This window comes from Aquarana catesbeiana, linkage group LG02 (assembly GCF_042186555.1).
Source record: "Aquarana catesbeiana isolate 2022-GZ linkage group LG02, ASM4218655v1, whole genome shotgun sequence".
In the NCBI taxonomy this organism is placed as follows: domain Eukaryota; kingdom Metazoa; phylum Chordata; class Amphibia; order Anura; family Ranidae; genus Aquarana; species Aquarana catesbeiana.
In genome coordinates this window covers 144,987,610-145,009,710 of record NC_133325.1, presented here as the reverse complement: position 1 = coordinate 145,009,710, position 22,101 = coordinate 144,987,610, and the positions used below count along the sequence as shown (strand labels likewise).

Sequence of the window (22,101 nt, the reverse complement as noted above, 5' to 3'; positions counted from 1 at the left end):
AGGACTGGCTTAAGTGTCCGTCTAAATGAGCCCTTAGAGTTTACCTTTGCTGGGAGAAATGCATTCCTTCTGAAAATGCTAGTTGTCTGGCTGCCCCCAACCTCAGTACCTTTTGAGTCACCAACTATGTACCAGCATGCAGCAACTGAAGTCAGAACTCCTGATTTGCACACTTTTTCCTGGTTAGTGAATCAGAAATAACAAAACCCTCAGATCAGTATGACAGTCAGGCAACTAGGCAGCTAGTGATCCATGGCAGTTGCCAGCTTTTATCACTACAGGTTTCTTTTAATGCTATTAAAAAGAACACGAAGAAGAATTTTCATTATGTGGGAAAGCCATGTGGCTGTTTATAAATTATGTAGAGCTTGTGAATACTGTGCAAACAATGCAACACCTAAGGCCACTTTCACATGAAAGTGCCCGGCGTTAGCGGTAAAACGCCACTAGTTTTAGCGGCGCTTTACCGTTGTTTTAGCTGCGCTTTTCGTCCACTAGCGGGGAGCTTTTTACCCCTGCTACCGGCCAAATAAAGGGTTAAAAGCGTGTTGCGGTGCTGCCAAAGCACTTTGCGGGTGCTTCGGCAGCGCTGCCCATTCATTTCAATGGGCAGGGTGTTTTGGGAGCGGTGTATACACCGCTCCCAAACTGCCCCAAAGATGCTGCGTGCAGGACTTTTTTTAACATCCTGCAAGCGCATCGCCCCAGTGTGAAAGCACTTGGATTTTCACACTGGGGAGGCATGGGAGACGTTTTTCAGATGCTTTTTTTAGCGCTAAAACGCCTGAAAAATGCCTTAGTGTGAAAGTAGCCTAAATGGCTTATCCTTATATCCCAGCAGTTTAATAAAGCTACAGTCACAGATTTGAGTGAGGTCATTTTGTACACTTTTTCAAACCTAGAGAAGGGATATTTAGATGATGACTGCAGCAGGTAGAGATTTTTTCTTTTTTTTACACGCAGTACCCACATTGCCCCAAAAAACTGAGACCAATGAGAGCATAGCGCTAGGTGGGAGATGTATGAGGAAAAAAAATCTTAGTGAGACTACATACTGGGATCTGTATCCCTTTGAAATGGAGCTATGAATCTTATTTCCGATACTTGAAGCAGTATTAAACCCAAAAGCAAACCTTTATTACATTGCAGCTTTCCAATTCTTAGTATGTGATGACTGCATTTGTTTTTCTTTTTTAGGCTTTCTTTCTTTTATTTTCATCTGGTGATCTGGCCAGCAAGTCTGTTGTTTCAGAACAGAACATGCTCTTGCAAAATGTATCAGTTACAGAGATGAGATAAACCATTTACCACTGACAGGGGTGCTTACAATGATCAGTTTTATTTATTTATGTAAAATCTTTATCCCAAAAGGAAAAAAAAATGCTGTAAATGCTTATAAAGTGTTAGCTGGAGTTCAGCTTCAATTTCTGCTGGTCCATCTACCACTCTGCCCCCCCCCCCCCCAAACTGATAATGTTGCTGTGCTGCATGTGCTTCTTCATCCAGAGAAGACAAGAAGGAGGGGGCGCCCACAGAGGGCGTATAGGACTTTAAGTGAGGTTACATCTGAGATGTACCTCCATCCCATATTTGGGTAAAGAGAATAGACATTGGGACTTTAAATGAAAAGGTGGACTGGTTGGGGTAAAAAATGAAATTGAACAGGTAGTTTTGCATATGTGTATTCAGTAGTAAACATCATAAATACAGGTAGCATGTACATAGCACATGGCAAAGACGCACAGCGTTTCTGTGCAGTGCGCTCCACAGGCGCAATGGAGATATGTGAACCGGCTCCATAGGAAGACAGTCACATTCTCCTGCTGTGCAAATTAGATGTGGGGAAACCCGTATCTAATTCGCATAGGTGTGAACCCAGCCTAAATGGTGGAGATGTACAGTGCAGGAAATCTTCCCCAGTGCCAGCGGCCTTTCTACCCCCTCAATAGGTATCTTTATGGACCGCAAAACAACAACAAGAGAAGGGGGCACCGACCTAGCGCATAACCAAAATATATTCTATTTGTGAATAAAAACAATTGTTATACTCACAAATGCACAGCATGTACAGTATATACATATCATAGCAAGTGAGATCAACCGCCTTCAGGTCTGCTGTAGGTCACCAATACCCAATACTGTGGGAAGACCAGGCGGCGTCCATGATAGCTGAGGGAGAACCCTCTTCATCAGAGCCAAAGTAGTGAACTTTCCCTTGAAATGCGTCAGCCATTACAAACACTGCCTGGTCTTCCCACACTATTGGTGACCTACAGCAGACCTGAAGGCGATCGGTCTCACTTGCTTTGATATGTATATACATGCTGTGCGTCTGTAAGTATAACAATTGTTTTATTCTCAAATAAAATATATTTTGGTAATGCGCTAGGTCGGTACGACCTTCTCTTCTTGCTTTGGAGGCACTCTAATACAGGAGGTGTATTACTGGCCAGATAACCAGGGGAAAACAGACGGAAAAGCCTAAAAAAAAGAAAACTAATGCAGCCACCACATCTGATGCTTGGTAAACTGCAATATATTACCATTTTGGGTTAGGGTTTAATAATTGTTTAAATAAGGACTATTGCTAAATGTGTAAACTGGGGGAGCTAGAAACAAATGTTTTATTTCTCCCCAGCAGTAAAAATGTAAAGCTGTGGAATTTATTAAAAACGAGTTTACATTTTTCCTTTTTCCCCTAGCAAGCATCTAAATGGTAATCAAGCAAAATGACTCTGTGTGCTGGTTTATGCACGCTACAGCAGACTTGTGCAGCCTAAGAAGTCTGAAGCCTGAAAACATCTACTTTTTTTTTTTTTTTCCACTGTAACTCCTCGTTTACACTTGTATTGCACTCTTAAGAGCAATCCACGTTTGGATCGCTCTTCAGAGAGCATTTGACAGGTGGTGAGAAGACGTTGTGTTGCCTCCTTGCTGCCTGTCAAATGGCAGACTACCAAACACTCTTTAATTTCTCTAACCTAGTGGGCTGCATAAAAGAAAAGGATCGATTCCACCAAGCCACGCTGAACAGCGCGAATGAATGAATCTCCCACTGCCAGCTCGTAGGCAGGTGAAGTCTTCTTTCTCTATGGCAGGTGGCGCTCTCCCGCAGCGGCACTGCAGTTGGAGAGGAAGTCAGGAGGAACAGGGTTCCTCTATGGTTTCCTGGGTCACTGGGGAAGCTATCTCATTGGATACTGCCTCCTAATGTGACTCTGGCAGCCATCTTGGGTCAGGCAGAGCCTTTTTAAAGTTGTTATTTTCCTATAATCCCCAGTGTTAGATAAAGTTATGTGCCCCAATATATGTTCTATATAAAAAAATATGCTGCTTTATACCTTATTTCATAGCAGCGCTCGGTGCTCACGTGACTGCTCGCTGCTCTCCTCACCTGATCTGACAACTACAGCGGGAGGGGCCGAGAAACCCCCACTGATGTCAGCCAGGAGGAGGGGAGAAGAGGAGGAGAGCAGTGGGCGGGCATGTGAGTGCTGAGCGGCGATATGAAATAAGGAATAAAGCAGCATATTTTTTATATAGAACATACACTTGGGCAAACATAACATTATCTAATACAGGTGATTGTAGGAAAATAACAAAGTAAGCAGCAAGAGGGGAGGGGCGGGCACTGACACTAGCTGACAAGCAGGGAGAGAGGGGGAGAGGAGAGACAGTGGATGATGGAGGCACGTAAACTGACCACAGTGTCAGGGCTCAGTAGCCATTATAAACGTGGTCAGTTTACAGGGGGGAAGTCAGAACCAGGCAAGATCAGCCAAGTATTTTAGATGATACAAAGGAATAAATTACACAGCACAAGCACTGTGCTGTTTTTCATGCTTTAAAGGAACAGGATAATTTTTTTTTTTAGGGTAACAACCGCTTTAAGGCCCTTGCTACCAGGTTTGGTGTGCATTTGCGACTTGGTAGAGTAAGGACAGATACCCCACCTGGTAGGGACAGCACTAGCAGCAGATAAATGTTCCTGATGAGAAGAGAAAGCTTTGGGCTCACAACTTCTCTGGACACCTGCCTGTTTTGGCACAAGATGGCCAAGCTGCGTTCTTCCCCTCTCTACAGGCGCTGTCAGTTCGGCTGCATCTCTTCACGCAGCTGGAACTGTGAGTGTTCCCGGTTGAGCTGCGTTCACACTGGGTTATTTGTGAACTGTCTTTGCATTATCTCAAAAGTTCTTTCAGTGCACTGGTACTGAGCAGGGCTGGACTGGCCTACCGGGATCCCGGGAAATTTCCCAGTAGGCCGCCTGCCCTGGGGCTGCTTTGAGCTGCGGCTGCAGCGCTCTGCTCCCTCCCTCTCTCTCTCTCTCTCTCTCTCCTCCTGTGTATAACAGAGCTGGGTCTGTGTTCGGTGGCCGCGCTGTTACAAAGTCCCACCCCCCTAGACCAGCTCGTGTGATAGTAGATTGAAGGTGCCACCTATCACACAAGTCGGTCTAGGGGCGGGACCTTGTAACAGTGCGGCCACCAAACACAGACCCAGCCCCGTGATACAATGCAGGAGATATCCGCTGTCTCTGTGTGTTACAATGGTGAGCCTGCAATGGTGGGGACAGTGAGGCTGAATTCACGGGCACAGGCTGCAATGGTGGGCACAGTGAGGCTGAATTCACGGGCACAGGCTGCAATGGTGGGCACAGTGAGGCTGAATTCACGGGCACAGGCTGAATGCACGGGCACAGTGAGGATGCAATGGTGGGAACAGTGAGGCTGCATTCACGGGCACAGTGAGGATGCAATGGTGGGCACAGTGAGGCTGAATTCACGGGAACAGGCTGCAATGGTGGGCTGAGTGAGGCTGCATTCATGGACACAGGCTGCAATGATGGGGACAGTGAGGCTGAATTCACGGACACAGGCTGCAATGGTGGGGACAGTGAGGCTGAATTCACGGGCACAGGCTGCAATGGTGGGGACAGTGAGGCTGAATTCACAGACACAGGCTGCAATAGTGGGCACAGTGAGGCTGAATTCACAGGCACAGGCTGCAATGGTGGGCATAGTGAGGCTGCAATGGTGGGCACAGTGATGCTGCATTCACGGGCACAGTGAGGTTGCAATGGTGGGCACAGTTAGGCTGCATTCACGGGCACAGTGAGGATGCAATGGTGGGCACAGTGAGGCTGAATTCACGGGAACAGGCTGCAATGGTGGGCTGAGTGAGGCTGCATTCATGGACACAGGCTGCAATGATGGGGACAGTGAGGCTGAATTCACGGACACAGGCTGCAATGGTGGGGACAGTGAGGCTGAATTCACGGGCACAGGCTGCAATAATGGGGACAGTGAGGCTGAATTCACGGACACAGGCTGCAATAGTGGGCACAGTGAGGCTGAATTCACAGGCACAGGCTGCAATGGTGGGCATAGTGAGGCTGCAATGGTGGGCACAGTGATGCTGCATTCACGGGCACAGTGAGGTTGCAATGGTGGGCACAGTGATGCTGCATTCATGGGCAAAGTGAGGCTGCAATAGTGGGCACAGTGATGCTGCATTCACGGGCACAGTGAGGATGCAATGGTGGGCACAGTTAGGCTGCATTCACGGGCACAGTGAGGATGCAATGGTGGGCACAGTTAGGCTGCATTCACAGGCACAGTGAGGATGCAATGGTGGGCACAGTTAGACTACATTCACGGGCACAGTGAGGATGCAATGGTGGGCACAGTGAGGCTGAATTCATGGACACAGGCTGCAATGATGTGCACAGTGAGCTGAATTCACGGGCACAGTGAGGCTGCAATGGTGGGCACAGTGAGGCTGCCTTTACGGGCACAGTGAGGATGCAATAGTGGGCACAGTGAGGCTGCATTCATGGGCACAGGCTGCAATAGTGGGCACAGTGAGGCTTCATTCACGGGCACAGTGAGGATGCAATGGTGGGCACAGTGAGGCTGAATTCACGGCACATGCTGCAATGGTGGGCACAGTGAGGCTGAATTCATGGGCACAGGCTGCAATGGTGGGCACAGTGAGGCTGAATTCACGGGCACAGGCTGCAATGGTGGGCACAGTGAGGCTGAATTCACAGGCACAGGCTGCAATGGTGGGCATAGTGAGGCTGCAATGATGGGCACAGTGATGCTGCATTCATGGGCACAGTGAGGTTGCAATGGTGGGTACAGTGATGCTGCATTCACGGGCAAAGTGAGGCTGCAATGGTGGGCACAGTGATGCTGCATTCACGGGCACAGTGAGGATGCAATGGTGGGCACAGTTAGGCTGCATTCACGGGCACAAAGAGGATGCAATATTGGGCACAGTTAGGCTGCATTCACAGGCACAGTGAGGATGCAATGGTGGGCACAGTGATGCTGCATTCATGGGCAAAGTGAGGCTGCAATGGTGGGCACAGTGATGCTGCATTCACGGGCACAGTGAGGATGCAATGGTGGGCACAGTTAGGCTGCATTCATGGGCACAGTGAGGATGCAATGTTGGGCACAGTTAGGCTGCATTCACAGGCACAGTGAGGATGCAATGGTGGGCGCAGTTAGGCTGCATTCACAGGCACAGTGAGGATGCAATGGTGGGCACAGTTAGACTGCATTCACGGGCACAGTGAGGATGCAATGGTGGGCACAGTGAGGCTGAATTCATGGACACAGGCTGCAATGGTGTGCACAGTGAGCTGAATTCACGGGCACAGTGAGGCTGCAATGGTGGGCACAGTGAGGCTGCCTTTACGGGCACAGTGAGGATGCAATAGTGGGCACAGTGAGGCTGCATTCATGGGCACAGGCTGCAATAGTGGGCACAGTGAGGCTTCATTCACGGGCACAGTGAGGATGCAATGGTGGTCACAGTGAGGCTGAATTCACGGCACAGGCTGCAATGGTGGGCACAGTGAGGCTGAATTCATGGGCACAGGCTGCAATGGTGGGCACAGTGAGGCCGAATTCATGGGCACAGGCTGCAATGGTGGGCATGGTGATGCTGCATTCATGGGCACAGTGAGGCTGCAGCATTGATGGGCAGTGAGGCTGCAATGATGGGCACAGTGAGGCTGCATTGATGAGCACAGTGAGGCTGCATTGGTGAGCACAGTGATACTGCAATGATGGGCACAGTGAGGCTGCATTGATGAGCACAGTGAGCCTGAATTCATTGGTACAGTAAAGCTGCATTTGATGGGCACAGTGATGCTGCATTGATGGGCAGTGAGGCTGCATTCGTGGCAGTGAGGCCGCAATGATGAGCACAGTGAGGCTGCATTCACAGGCACAGTGAGGCTGAATTCACAGGCACAGTAAGGCTGCATTTGATGGGCACAGTGAGGCTGCATTTGATGGTCACAGTGAGGCTGCAATGGATGAGCACAGTGAGGCTGCATTGATGAGCACAATAAGGCTGCATTTGATGGGCACAGTGAGGCCGCATTTGATGGGCACAGTGAGGCCGCATTTGATGGGCACAGTGAGGCCGCATTTGATGGGAACTGGTGAGGCTGCATTGATCTCCTGTATCATGTCTGCCATCTCTGGCCATCTCTTGTAGCATGTCTGCATTCTCTTACCATCTTTGGTAAGATGTCCTCAGTCTCTAACCATCTCTTGTATCATGTCCGCAACCTCTGACATCTCCTGTATCATGTCTGCAGTTTCTGAGGGAGTCTGGAGAGGAGTCAAGAATGGGAGAACCGCCGGGATGGGGGTCATGGGAGAAGTCAGACGTGTGTGGACTGTGGTGAGGAGACTATAGAATGAAACCAGAGCCACCGAGCTGGAGCCAACTGACTGAGCCCTGCATGGTGCACCTGAGAGGAGGTCAGTGACAGCGCCACCAGGCCAGTCTGAGGGGGGTCACTGATGTAAGGGGGGCATGAATATGATAATGTAAGGGGGCGCTGATCTGATATAAAGGTTTCCCCCTTATATCAGTAACCCCCCCATACCTTAATGTATTCTTTCTGTGGAAGGTGGTCTCTGGTCAACAGAGTCGTCTTCCCCCCCCCCCAACGTTTCGAGTTCCTGGTGTACCCCTTGATGATGGACCACCTTTAACTGGAATTTGCTTTTATATATATATATATATAAAGCCCTATGTGCTTTCATATCTGTCATATCTATATAATACACTCTTCAAATGTGCTTTAAAATACATGGTTTTCCCTTTCATGAACAAGAAAGTTATGCTGTTGGGCTGGTATAATAATGCTATGGGGCTGGTATGAAATTTTTTCCAGGGCTGCTTTTTATTCCCAGTCCAGCCCTGGTACTGAGTGTGTTATTCCGCCGCACCACGCTGCACCCCACCTACAAGCTGATTGGCCAGCTAATAATTTTCTGCTTGGTTTCTTTGATTTTCAGATTGAAGGATGTCAGGTGGAGCAGTGATGTATTTAGGTTTTGTGCTGCCCTAAGCCTGACTAAACTCATGACCCCCTAATTTATTCCTGTCAAGGCCACACCCTTCCTGTTTAATAACCGCCCTGTCATCTGTAAATCACACCCCTTCCACTTTATGCTCCACATTTTCCTCTTGTATTTATCCTTTCAAATAATTTCAGATGAACTGTTGTGATCTCTTGATAGCTGTGTACTAACAATCAGATTAACGTATGATCGCTTAGAAAGCGGTATTTTTCGTCTGATTGTGTGTACTAGGCTTTACAATGAAAGCTGACTTTACTACTCATATTGCAATCTTATTGTGCAATCTTTATTAGATTTATTAGATTACAAATTCTGCTGTATGTGATGTAAGGGCTTGCCTAAATAATCCATTCAATTTGTATCATATCAGACAATCCTGTGTAATACAAAGTTCTTGGCAGATCTAAGGCTGGCCATACATGACACCATTTTCTTATTTAATTTTCTTTAGATTTACCTTTAACTATGTAGTGCAAGGGCCTGCCTCATTGCATACAAATTGAAAGTGTTTAGGTTTGACCTCATATTATATGGTTTTAGTAAATCTAAAGGAAAATTGTACAAGAAAATTGTATAATGTATGGCCAGCTACTGATTGTACAATCAGATTGTAGCAGCTTTAGGTGAAATGTATCTTCAGTGTTAGAAGATCCTACATTGTCACTGGTGATCTGAATACACAGTGCAGTCCACGAACAAGCTGCCCCTACAAGCACTACAGATAATCTATTAGAAATGCCCCCCCCCCCCCCCCCCAGCAATATTTACATACTCACGAGCGGGGGATTTATGTGAAAAGGTGATGTTGGCATTACACATATTTGAAGAACATAGACAGTGATACTTGGCATTCTTGCACCTTGGAACACAAACCTCCGACCTGCACACAGCATGTAATGGAAAGCAACCTGTAACAAAGGACAAAAATGCACTCAAATGTACAATACTGAATAAGGTAGCAATGTGAAGTCAAAGTGGAACATATAGCTAAAGACATCTGAAATACACATTTTTTTAACAGTTTTACTTGCCAAAAGGTTTGTAATTTTGTACAGCCAGCCCTGTATATCACATTTTCTGCCACACTTCACAGGCAGGTACTAGATGGTGAATTACCATCCCGATGATGCTGAATAACAATCTGATGTGCAGATAAGCAATAAGCAACATGCAGCTGTAAATCTGCAATAAGCATCACTCCGATATGGCATTACTCTGTTGGCTGCGCTATGCTATTTCGCACGAAGGCGTAAATCACAAGTCTGGATGAAGAGGATTACAAATCATTTTACAGATAAAAAATATTTACATACAATATACAGTATGTATTTCAACTGTGTCAGTATATTTTTGCATTTAGGTCCATGGAGTGATACACATGAAATGCGTATTCTTCTAATCTCTATTATCTATAAAATGAAGAGGAAACCAGCTGGGGAAATCCATCTAATATTTTTTTCTTGATACAAAATTGAACAGAAGCCGCTAGAAGGGCAGACACATATCAGTTCCGGGGACTTGGAGCTGTAGTGTTTCATCTTTAGTAGCATTTCAAGATGACAAAGATGACAGATGACAAAGTCCCCAGATTCAGTAACTATATTACCCATTGTTATTTCTGGTGATTGCGTATGATCGTCGGTCCCTGACTTGGCACACAAGGCTGCTCTGCAAGCGTCACCTCTGCTGGCTGGGTTCCTGACTTGATCACCACCGTCTAAAGTTTCCCGAATCTCCACTGTGCCCATTCGGTGATACTGTGACTCCGGTACTCACTGTGGTCACTGGTAATAAGGCGGATGGTCCCTTGGTGGCGACAGCTTCCCCTCTACCCCTGACAGGTTCTCCGGCCGGCAGAACCGTCACTTCTGGTTGGACTGCAAGCCGCAGTTCCAACCCTGCGCTGCTCTCTCTTGCTTCTGGATAGGCCTCAGGCAATCCCTGGCCTAGCAGCCTGGGGCAACACGACACGCGTCCACCCAGACAGCCATCCGGGTGGCACAGAAAATAGGTTCTCCCAGCAGGCCAAGGTACCCAGGAAAACCCCTGCTCATTGGCTGAGATACCCCATATATCCATAACCTGACCTTGAGTTGACTTTCTCATATCCAGTACCACCAAGTACCCGGCCACCTAGTGGTAGAAGAGAAAAGTGCAATAAGGCCAAACTTGGGGAGAAATCAATGGATCTCTAACAATCGACCAGGTGGACTACTCCTGGCGAGTAGATTTGTGAGGAGCATCCCTGCCTAAACTCCAGGGTGCTACACACTCATGGTTAGTGTTTGGCTGAAGCCATTTATTATCAATCAACTGTGTTTACTCTTTTTAAATCATAATGACAGCAAAAACTCCCCAAATGACCCTGATGAAAAGTTTACAAACCCCAGTTCTTAATACCATGTATTGCCCCCTTTAACATCAATGACAGCTTGAAGTCTTTTGTGGTATTTGTGGATGAGGCTCTTTATCTTCTCAGATGGTAAAGCTGCCTATTCCTCTTGGCAAAAAGCCTCCAGTTCCTGTAAATTCTTGGGCTGTCTTGCATGAACTGCCCGTTTGAGATCTCCCCAGAGTGGCTCAATGATATTGAGGTCAGGAGACTGAGATGGCCACTCCAGAACCTTCACTTTATTCTGCTGTAGCCAATGACAGGTTGACTTGGCATTGTATTTTGGATCATTGCCATGTTGGATTGTCCAAGTAAGTCCCATGCGCAGCTTCCTGGCTGATCAATGCAAATGTCCCTCCAGTATTTCTTGATAACATACTGCATTAATCTTGCCATCAATTTTAACCAAATTTCCTGTGCCTTTGTAGCTCACACATCACCAAAACATCAGCGATCCACCTCTGTGTTTCACAGTAGGAATGGTGTATCTTTCATCATAGGCCTTGTTGACTCCTCCAAATGTAGCGTTTATGATTGTATTCAAAATGCTCAATTTTGGTCTCATCACTCCAAATGACTTTGTGTCAGAAGGTTTGAGGCTTGTCTGTGTGCTGTTTGGCATATTGTAAACGGGATACTTTGTGGCATTTGTGTAGTAATGGCTTTCTTCTGGCGACTCGACCATGCAGCCCATCTTTCTTCAAGTGCCTCTTTATTGTGCATCTTGAAACATTTTCCACTTCTTGATTAGAGTTTGAACACTGCTGACTGACATTCTCAATTCCTAATATCTTTTTATATCCCTTTCCTGTTTTATACAGTTCAGCTACCATTTCCCGCAGATCCTTTGACAATTCTTTTGCTTTCCCTGTTAATTCTTTTGCTTTCCCTGTACATTCCCTATTTAACATTACCATATTCTGCACTATGTAAGTCCTCTCAGACTCTATTAAACCACACCCCCTTTAAGCCACACCCAATATTTACTGCAATTTAAGCCACACCCACATTTTACTGCTGCATATGCCACATTTTTTTTTCATCAATTCCTAGTGCCCACTTTTTATTTCGCACACGGGCCCACTGATTTCATGATACACCCCTGTGTATGGCCAATATGTGTACCTCCTAGGTAAATTTGTCCTGATAATCATTTCCATCAAGATAGAAAGCAATAGTACATCCAAAATTCTGAAGTTGCCACCAAGACAAGAGGTGAGGGTAAATTTTCAAATGGGACAATTTTTCCACTGAAAACTGTCTAACAGGAGAATACCCCTTACTTTGCAGGGATTTTCTCTTACTTCCTGTTGCATCTCAGGGGCAGGAGGTAAAGGGGAAAATTCCCCAAATAGGCACAGACAGCAAACAATAAACTGAGATGGGTTCTAACCAGAAAATCATTTCAATTGTCAGGGAATCTGTCTCCTTCCTAGCAGCAATGCCAGGTTGCCAGACAAGGGGTGGGGGGGGGGGGGCTGTCTGACCGACCACATTGTTTAGAAATTAAGGGGCAGATTTCAGCAGGACCAAGTGTTATATTCATTTGGTCCACAGCAAGTAAAACCATGGTTACCATGGTAATGGTTTCTCCAAAAATCTTCCAGGACAGCTACTTGAGAGATGATTGGCTCTGCCTTCAACAGGAAACATTAACCAGAAAGAGATTTAAAAGCCCCTCCCTCCCCCTCATTTGTTGTAAGTATAGAACCTCTACCAATGTACACAAGGGGAATTTTTAGATAAAAATGCAACAATTTCAATCACTGTCATTTAACATCAAAAATTATCTGGGTGGAAAGATGAGCGCTATCCTGGGAGAGTCTCAGAAATACCATTACCAGCAAGTGTATCCATGGTTTTCCCAAATCACTTTCCAGGACAACTATTTGAGAGGACAAACAAATACACATACCTTGGGGGAGGACTAATGCCTGCAACACCTTCCTTTAGAAAGACAAGTCCTGGCTGTACAACATTTTCAGATGGTAACACTTCCCGAAAGCACCCCATGCCGTTTTTTTGGCGTAGGGGGTTCCCCTTAAAATCCATACCAGACCTAAGGGACATCGTCGCCTCCCCCTCGCCGCAATAGGAAAATTTGTTTTTCCTATTGCAGCGAGCGTGAGATGTAGTACCCTGCCCTTGCATAGTATCTGGTCCGTTGGACCAGCATACAGACAGACGGGCTTTCCGTTAGGAACTGAGTCCGGCGGAGTTACAACGTAAAGACTTGAAGCAGGTTTCAAATCTAAAATCCGTCGGATTTCCGACCGAAGCGGTCCGTCGGAAGTCCGATACAGCCCACACACGGTCGGATTGTCCGCTGGATTCGGTCCGTCGGAAAGTCCACCCGTGTGTACACGGCATTAAAGGCATTTTAAATCTACCTACTTGCTTTTCACCTGTCTAAGATGTACAATGACCATGTAGATTCATGAAGGTTGATTTACTAAAACTGGAGAGTGCAAAATCTGGTGCAGTTTTGCACGGTAGCCAATCAGCTTCTAACTTCAGCTTGTTCAGTTAAGCTTTGACAAAAACCTGGAAGCTGATTGGTTTCTATGCTGCACCAGATTTTGTACTCTCCAGTTTTAGTAAATCGACCCCTGTATGTAATTTGTTGGTCTGTACAGACAGTCTATGTACAGTAGAATAAATCTTTTATTTTTCAGTGACAGATGTTTCTGTTACTTTGAAAGATAAGGCATTCCCTAATGGCACTGCACAGGTTAATCTATTACCTCTGTCTGCAGGCTAAAGACTGACACCTTTTTTGAAGAAGCTACATATCCCACAATCCCTGGGACTTCCAGTCTAGTGATGATGCAGGTGAAATCTAAATGGTAATTAGATGAGATTAGATGAGGTGCGGGTGAAAGCATGTAACAGAGCTTACTGTGACGGGAGGGCCCATGGAACCCAGAATCCCTTGGAGAGGTTGGGAAATGCTTGTTTCAGCTCCCCATGCACCCCCTAAGTCTAAGTCACCCTGTGCCCATTAGGGGCACAGGGTGACTGAGAAAATATGGCTTGGATTACTTAAAATAGAACAGTAATATTTATCCACAATATCTCCCAGGATATATATAAAGACTATTCCTGGTTTGTTGGGGTGGATGGGGGGATCATGTGGATGAGAATGCAATGGAAAGTAGTTGGAGATAACTGAACCCTGCACTCTGTATGTACTGCGGCCCTAAACCCTGCACTCTGTATGTACTGTGCCCTAAACCCTGCACTCTGTATGTACCGCGCCCCTGAATTCTGCACACTTTAAGACCCTCCCACTGCAATTTTAACCAAACCCACCATTTAATGTGGAATTTTTGGGAAGGGGCGGGAAGTTGCGTGGTTAAGCTCCTGCACCTATTCTCCGAGGTAAAAAGCCCTGCCTGGTATGCAGCCAGCCAGTGTGGGAACTCAGTAGAGTAGTGTGAAACCCAGTGATTATTCCTGTCGGCTGTGCCTGCCTGTGCTGTGTGCTCCCTGCCTTCTCCTCTGTGGCAACCTCACCCCTCCTCTGCTAGTGTCATTAGTACAGTAACAGTGTACAGTATTATCACTATTAGTGTCACTAGTGATTATAGTATCAGTCCGCTAGTGTACCTCCCAGCGAAGATCTGAGCGCCAGATTGCTCACCACTATCACAATCACCGCTAAAGTGTTCGGGTTTGGCTTGAAGAAAAGGTGGCAACCCTATATGTGGATCCATGGATGGACATAAGGGAATCAATTAGCCATGACACTGCAAACTGCAGCCGCCTTATGTGAATCCACCATAAAAAGATAAGACTAACAAATGACAACTGAAAGTGTACAATCCAAGCACATTAGTTTGATGAAGCATACCCTTACACATGGAGATCATAAAAACCCTTATGCAAAAGACAGACCTGTTATAAGCAGGATTCATTTCTCATACAAAGCTTGCTATATGAGTCATAAAGCTTACATTTAAGCCAGCCATAGACAGTTCAAATCTCAGCTGGTTCCTATATTTGAACCATGTAAGGACAGGCTGAATGTACCCAAGTTCATCAATTATTCAACTTGGGTACAGCCAGCCTGTCAGATTTAACATGCGATTATTTCAAGCGGCTCTGATAGCCGCTAGCAATAATCACTATGGTTAGTTAGTGTGCCACTCAGGCTCAATCGTAGTGGGGAGTAGTGTGGATGATGCCACATCTGCTGCAGGAGTGTCGGCAAGAGATGGAGCTCGTCCCAGCTGTGATCACTGAAGGGAAGAAAGATGAAATCCCTTGTGCCGCACATCCACGGAATCCTGTGGTAGGTATGAAAGAGATGACCTCAGCCTGGGCACCTGCCAGGCCACGCCCCCCTGGAGCCCAGGCTGAGGTTGTCTTTTTTTATACCTACCTCAGGATTCCGTGGATGTGCGGCACCAGGGATTTCTCCTTTCCTCCCTTCAGCAATAATCCCTGTGTTCTCCTGACGGAGACAGCTTCCCCCGCTGGGAGAACACAATGGCTTGGCAGGAGGGATTCCTCCTCCTGTCTGTGTTGATGGGGGAATCAAGAAAATTTCTTTCCTGCAACCCGTGGTTGCAGGAAATAAATTTGCACCCTCTATGGCCGGCCTTACAAACACCACATTCTTAATAGGCTAGACTACTTTAAGGATACAGTGAGTAGAAAAGCCTTTCTAAGAGCCCAGTAACCTAAAGCAATAATCACAAGGTACTTGGTATAGGCTTATCGTAGGAAGTTCAGCTCTGAAATTAGAGGTGCACCCCAATCTATCCTGCCCAGGAGGCTTCATTGCTCCCTGATGGCTCCCAACCTTCCTCCATTCAGGGGGGATTCATTAGGAGGCTTTCTGTCCATACAGAGCCTAGGACCCACAGCAGTATGTCCTCCACTCCTGCAGCCTGTAATATTCAATGGCAATCAAAGCCCAGAATAGAACAGCACCAGAGCGTGGACAGCTGTGCTTTAGGAGGCTGGGCAGAAGTGCTCATCGCCCGCGCACTGGGAAGTGCGCCATTATCTGGTGCTGGAACAAAGCTGGCACCACCTTGGTCATCCTCGGCCTACTATACAGGGCATCTGCCCAGAGGTGCTATGCTGACAGAAAAATACACATTCTGTGTATTCTGTACACAGAATGTACATTCTGTTTACAGAACACCTCCAGGTAGCCATATTGCATTTTACAGAAAATTACAGCGCAGCGCAGAAAAGGAAAGGTAATTTTTAATAACATTCAATTACAATTAGAGGCATATCTAGTGAAAATGGAAAATGACGCTTATGGCAAGAACTGAAACTGCGCCCCTCAAAAACATTTGAAACCCATCTTTCAGATAACCTTAACAAAAAAAAAACAGCTAACAAAACTACAAGTCAAACTCCAATTAACAAATTATTGATTGGCACTTTATAAAAATTACAACTGCACCTTCCTTGCATTCACTGATTCACTGATGCAAACTGGTCTATGATGTGCTCAAAGTCAGTTTTTTCTGTTTCTTCTCTTTCTACACTCAGCAGAGCAAGATCACAGAGTCTTTCTTGACCCATGGAGGTTCTCAAATACGAAAGTATTAGGTTTAACTTGCTAAATGATCTCTCAAAGCTGGTGATGGAAACTGCAATAGTTAGCATTATCTGAATAGCAATGCAAAGATTGGGGAAGACACTCTCATCTCCATATTGAACAATAAATTCGAGAAGCTCTTTAGATCTTGATATTTTCATGTTGGCCCGACTTAATAGCAACATTCTGCAATCCAAAATTTCTTCATGTAGCTGCTGTCCATCAACATCAGAGCTGTAGAATTCACCCATATGTTCACACTTCTTTTTAGATCGCTATTGTAGGCACCGTAACACAGTCCCTTGACATCGAGAAGGAACCCAAACTTGGCAGTGTCATGCAAACGGGTGAACCTTTCATCTATTTCTCTGTGAAGACAGTCGAGTGTTCCCTTCATGACTCTTTCAATCTCCTCCTTGGCTGATAACCCAGCATCTCTTGAGTTCTCACCAGGCATTCGTTTCTTTCGTCTCTGACGTCTTTCAACTTCAATATTCCAGTCTTGACAGAGACTGAATCCTTCTTCGAGTGACTCCCTGACTTATGCCGCGTATACACGAGCAGACTTCTCGTCGGACTGAGCTCCGAAGGACTTTTCGATGGAGTTCCGACGGAGTTCCAACGAAATGGACTTGCCTACACACGATCACACCAAAGTCCGATCGTTTCAAACGTGATGACGTAGTACCGGAGTAGAAAAGGAAGTTCAATAGCCAGTAGCCAATAGCTGCCCTTGCGTCGTTTTCGGTCCGTCGGACTAGCATACAGACAAACGTTTTTTTCTATAGGTATCGAGTCCGTCGGTAAGATTTGAAACATGTTCTATTTCTAGGTCCGTCGGAATTTTCAACAGAAAAGGTCCGATGAAGGTCCGATGAAGCCCACACATGATCGAATTGTCTGACGGATTCGTTCCGTCGGACCTTTGATGCTGAAAAGTCCGGTCGTCTGTACGCAGCATAACACTTCTCTGTCATCATCAAAATGATCTCGGAGGGCTTTCAAATCCAGGGCAGCATCGTGGAAGTTCATGCTAGGATCCTGCAGCCTCTTTTGAATACGGTCCATGTGAATGGGTACTTTGTTCCAAAATCCTAACAAAGTCAGAAAATCGTAACTCAACATGCGGTTATACAGCTGTCTTGCATCACTTCTTGTTTCACTGGTCTCGTTTTCATTGTCTGTCATGTCCTGGAGAACTTGAACTATCTCCTCAAAGTAGTTGTTGATGGGCTTCACTGCTTCTGTCCTTGCACTCCACCTTGTTTCGGATTCTGACTTAAGAACCACAGGCACAGCGTTTTTGAGTTTTTCCCAGCGCTGTGTTGAACGAGAGAAGAACACATAGAGAGCTTCGATGGTGCCAAAAAATGTGATCATCATTGTATCCAGCTTGGCTGCATGTACACCCACCAAGTTGAAAGAGTGACTGTTGCAATTCACAAACACTGCCAGGTTGTTTTTCTCACGTATTCTTTGATGAACACCACTTTTTATGTCCAACCATCACAGCAACGTTGTCATAGCACTGTGACCGACAATCTTGTAGCTCCATTCTGTCCTTCTCTAGCTGTTTCAAGATGTCTTCAACCAAGCTCTCAGAATCCTTCTGGCTTATCTAAATAAATCCAAGGAAGGACTCTCTAACATGGACAGTTTTCCTCTCAAAATCTTCCATGTACCTCACTACTTCTGACATTTGCTCACGGTGTGTCTGATCAGGAGTCGAGTCAAACATGAGACCATAGTACTTGGCCTTGCGAATGCTTCTCGGTAAATTCTGGCGAACAGTAGATGCCATCATCTGAATGAATTCATTCTGAACACCTGGTGGAAGATAAGACGTGGATCCAGGATGACTTTCCACATGACTGAGGTGTTCTTTCATGACAGGGTCAAAGATAGCCAGTAGTTTCAGTAGACTAAGGAAATTTCCCACATTGGAGTCATCATCCAGCTGAAGTAACTCCCTATGTCCTCGTAAAGCCAGGTTCTGAGTCGCAAGGAATTTTATGCAATGAAGGATTCTCCTCAAGATATCATGCCACTTCTGCTTTTCCTTCTCAATCTGTGACTGAAGTTCCACATCAATAACTCCTCTGTTTTCAGCTAAATTTCTTTCTATTTCTTTGCACTGTGTAAAGCACTCCCGATGATTCTTAGCATTTTCATGAACACTAATCCTTTCAGGTGCTTTCCATTGGAGGAATCCACTTTCCTGCTCCAATGAGGATTGATGGTCTGACTGGGAATAGAGAAGACAACAGATACAAAATGCAGACTTTTTAAAAGGGGAATAGACCAGCCAAGAGCTAGACACTTCCTCACCACGACCATTTCCCAATTTCCTCTTGAACCAAGTTTTGTTCATTGAGCGGTTATTTGTTGGTAGGAAAGGCCCCCCACTGTTCTGGAAATACTTTGAACCCAGCTTTATTATTTTTGTTCTCAATGCGTCAGGCAGAATTGCTTTTCCAGATTCCTTGTCAAACTTCAAAAGTCCAATGTCATGCTGTTCAATAACTTCTGGTAAGACAGTTTGAGGCTCTTCAACACCATCAATTCACCAGGTTCAGCATCATCGGGTTCAATCTCATCAATAAACACAGCATCGCCGCCACCATTGTCTTCCCCTCTTGTCATGTTCAAGTTCTCTCTGGCCTCCTCACTTCTAATCTCTTCATACTCAGATTTATCTGACTTGACTTCCTCCTTGGCTTGTGATGCATTTGTATTTGATCCACCTTCAGATTCTAATAAACTTCCAGCAGGTGCAGGGGACTCCATGGAAGGTGTCAAACAACTTGTTCCAGGCTTTTCTAAGAAGGTCATGAAGAACTTGCTTGACTTCTTGGCTTCCTCCACCTCCAACTTCCGTCTCTTCCGTCCTTCAGCTCCATTTTCCTTCTTCTTCATCAAGAAAGGTTTTGTGGTTTTGCGATACACCTGAAGATTGATAGAAGTGGGCTGTCAGGGTCAGGGCTGGTGCTCTCCAATGTTGTCGCTGGGCTCTCAATTTTTCTTTAGTCATTTTAAAGAAGAACACACATATATATACACACATATAATTAATATACTCAAAGACATACACTTTCACTGACAATGACCCATACAGTCAGATACACAAACTGACTGGCACACACACAATGGCCCGCGGGCACACACTGATACAAAAATCACTGATGATGCCAACACACTGGCACACTCACACTCATTAAAATTCTTTGGTGCACACAGTAACTCATACAAAAACAATGACACACACTAACACACAATCGAGGGACACTGGGGACAGACAGAGAGGGACGCAGTGTGATGAGGACAGAGAGCGACGCAGTGCGACAAGGACAGAGGATTTTTGACACCCTAGGCGAAACCTCATTTTGTCGCACCCCCTGGCTCCACCCCTGACTACACCCATAAATGCGACCTTACCAGCACCCATACATGCAGTAACATCAGCACCCATAAATTCAGTACCATCAGCACCCATAAATGCGGCCTTACCAGCATCCATAAATGCAGCAACATCAGCACCCATAAATGCGGCCTTACCAGCACCCATAAATGCAGTAGCATCAGCACCCATAAATGCGGCCTTACCAGCACCCATAAATGCAGTAACATCAGCACCCATAAATACAGTAACATAAGCACCCATAAATGCAGTAACATCAGCACCCATAAATTCGGCCTTACCAGCACCCATAAATGCAGTAACATCAGCACCCATAAATGCGGCCTTACCAGCACCCATGAATGCAGTAACATCAGCTCCCATAAATGCGGCCTTACCAGCACCCAAAAATGCAGTAACATCAGCACCCATAAATGCAGTAACATCAGCACCCATAAATACAGTAACATCAGCACCCATAACTGCAGCCTTACCAGCACCCAAAAATGCAGTAACATCAGCACCCATAAATACAGTAACACAAGCACCCAAAAATGCTGCACCAGCGCCCCTGACACTGTACACAGGTAGAGAGGGAGTAGGATCACCAGTGGCCGGGTGCCCTAGGCTGCCTAGTTTGCCTAGTGGTAGCACCGGCCCTGTCTGCTTGGCACACACGCAGAATCGCACATGATGACTTTAAGACCCCTTTCACACTGGAGGCATTTTTTCAGGCGCTACAGCACTAAAAATAGCTCCTGCATAGCGCCTGAAAAAAGCCTCAGCTGCAAACCCAGTGTGAAAGCCCCAGTGCTTTCACACTGGGGCGCTCCGCTAGCAGGGCGTCACAAAAAGTCCTGCCAGCAGCTTCTTTGCAGCGCTGTAGGAACGGTGAATACACCGCTCCTACACCGCTACTCCACCGCTCCTGCCATTGAAATCAATAGGGCAGCGCCGCCATACCACCGGCAAAGCCCCCCATGGTGCCCATGGCACTTGCCATGGCTGCCATACCCTAGAAACGCCTCTGATTATGGCTTGTGTTGCAATTGTATATGCTATATTTTCTTTTATTTGTCATTTTTTTCCCACAAAAGTGGAGTTACCCTTTAATGATAGATCTTCTACCTATACTGACGATTACATTGTTTGGCAACTGAGAGATTTACCTGCTTGTTGATAGTTATCTTATATGCATCACATTGTATTCTTTGTACTGAAAATTACCTGATTACCAACAAGCAGTGAAATCTCTCAGTAGCAAAGAAATTTAATCACCCCTGTAGCTAAGCTCTTAGGCCTGATTCACACCTATGCAAGTTGCAGTTTGCATATTCCAGATGCATTTTGAGTTTTTCAATACACATTTTTAATCCATTGAAGTCTATAGAACCAAAAACCAGGAAAAATCCCTTTCCATAAAATGCACAGATGTGAACTACATCCATAGGAAACCATGTTAAATGGACTGTAGTGTGTTTCTGCAAAACTGAAAACACACTAAAAAATGCATAGGTGGGAACCAGGCCTCAGCTAACATCAGATTCTGAAAAGTAAAACTATAGTTATTTTGGCATGGACACTCAGGGGTTGATTTACTAAAACGGAAGGGTGCAAAATCTAGTGCAGCTCTGAATAGAAACCAATCAGCTTCCTGGTTTCATTGTCAAAGCTTAACTAAATAAGCTGAAGCTAGAAGCTGATTGGCTACCATGCGAAGCTGCACCAGATTTTGCACTCTCCAGTTTTAGTAAATCAACCCCTCAGTCCAGAATATGCAATATAGAGGAATGGTAGTTAGTTAGGACTCTTCATGGCATAAAGTCTTACCTAGTACAACAGGCTTCAGCTCTCCATTGTAAAAAACCCATACTCCCATACAACAGTTGCTGTTATTGCAGCGTACTCTTCCTGGCTCCTTTATATCTCCAAATGTTGCCATAGGAAATCCAACAGTATAAGAGGTATTTTCGTACATTGCACAGGAGAGTCCTTCTGGATGGACAACTAGGGGATAGAAGTCCACATTACAAAGGATCAGATATCACATCATTGTATGCCCACCAATGATCAGCTCCATGTTGAAGAAAAGACAACTTACCTGTTGGCGAAACAGTTAGAATGATCAAGTAAGCTAGGACGTGTAATTTTCCCTGAGCCATTCCTATCAGATGCACTAGGTAACGTGGTGGGAAGCTAGTAACTATATTCGTATCCCTGGCTCCAGCACATCCCTAACTGCACCTGTTAACCTAATGAATTTTTATGTTTATTAGAAATCCTCTGCTCTACCGCAGCTGTCTCCTATTTCACATAACCTATCATGCCTAATTCCTGTAGATAATGTTTTTTT

General features: G+C 45.7%; 1 protein-coding gene across 1 annotated transcript in view; it reads right to left on the bottom strand.

The window, feature by feature from the left end:
- AMHR2 (anti-Mullerian hormone receptor type 2) overlaps positions 1 to 21,821 on the bottom strand; it is a 54,368-nt gene extending 32,547 nt beyond the window's left edge. The window contains exons 1-2 of the mRNA XM_073617885.1: positions 21,579 to 21,821; positions 9,173 to 9,304 (exon numbers count right to left, since the gene is read on the bottom strand). Of these exons, the coding sequence (XP_073473986.1) occupies positions 9,173 to 9,304; positions 21,579 to 21,726 (280 nt within the window). The 5' untranslated portion in view covers positions 21,727 to 21,821. The remainder of the gene's footprint in view (positions 1 to 9,172; positions 9,305 to 21,578) is intronic.
- Between the last annotated feature and the right edge of the window lie 280 nt (positions 21,822 to 22,101).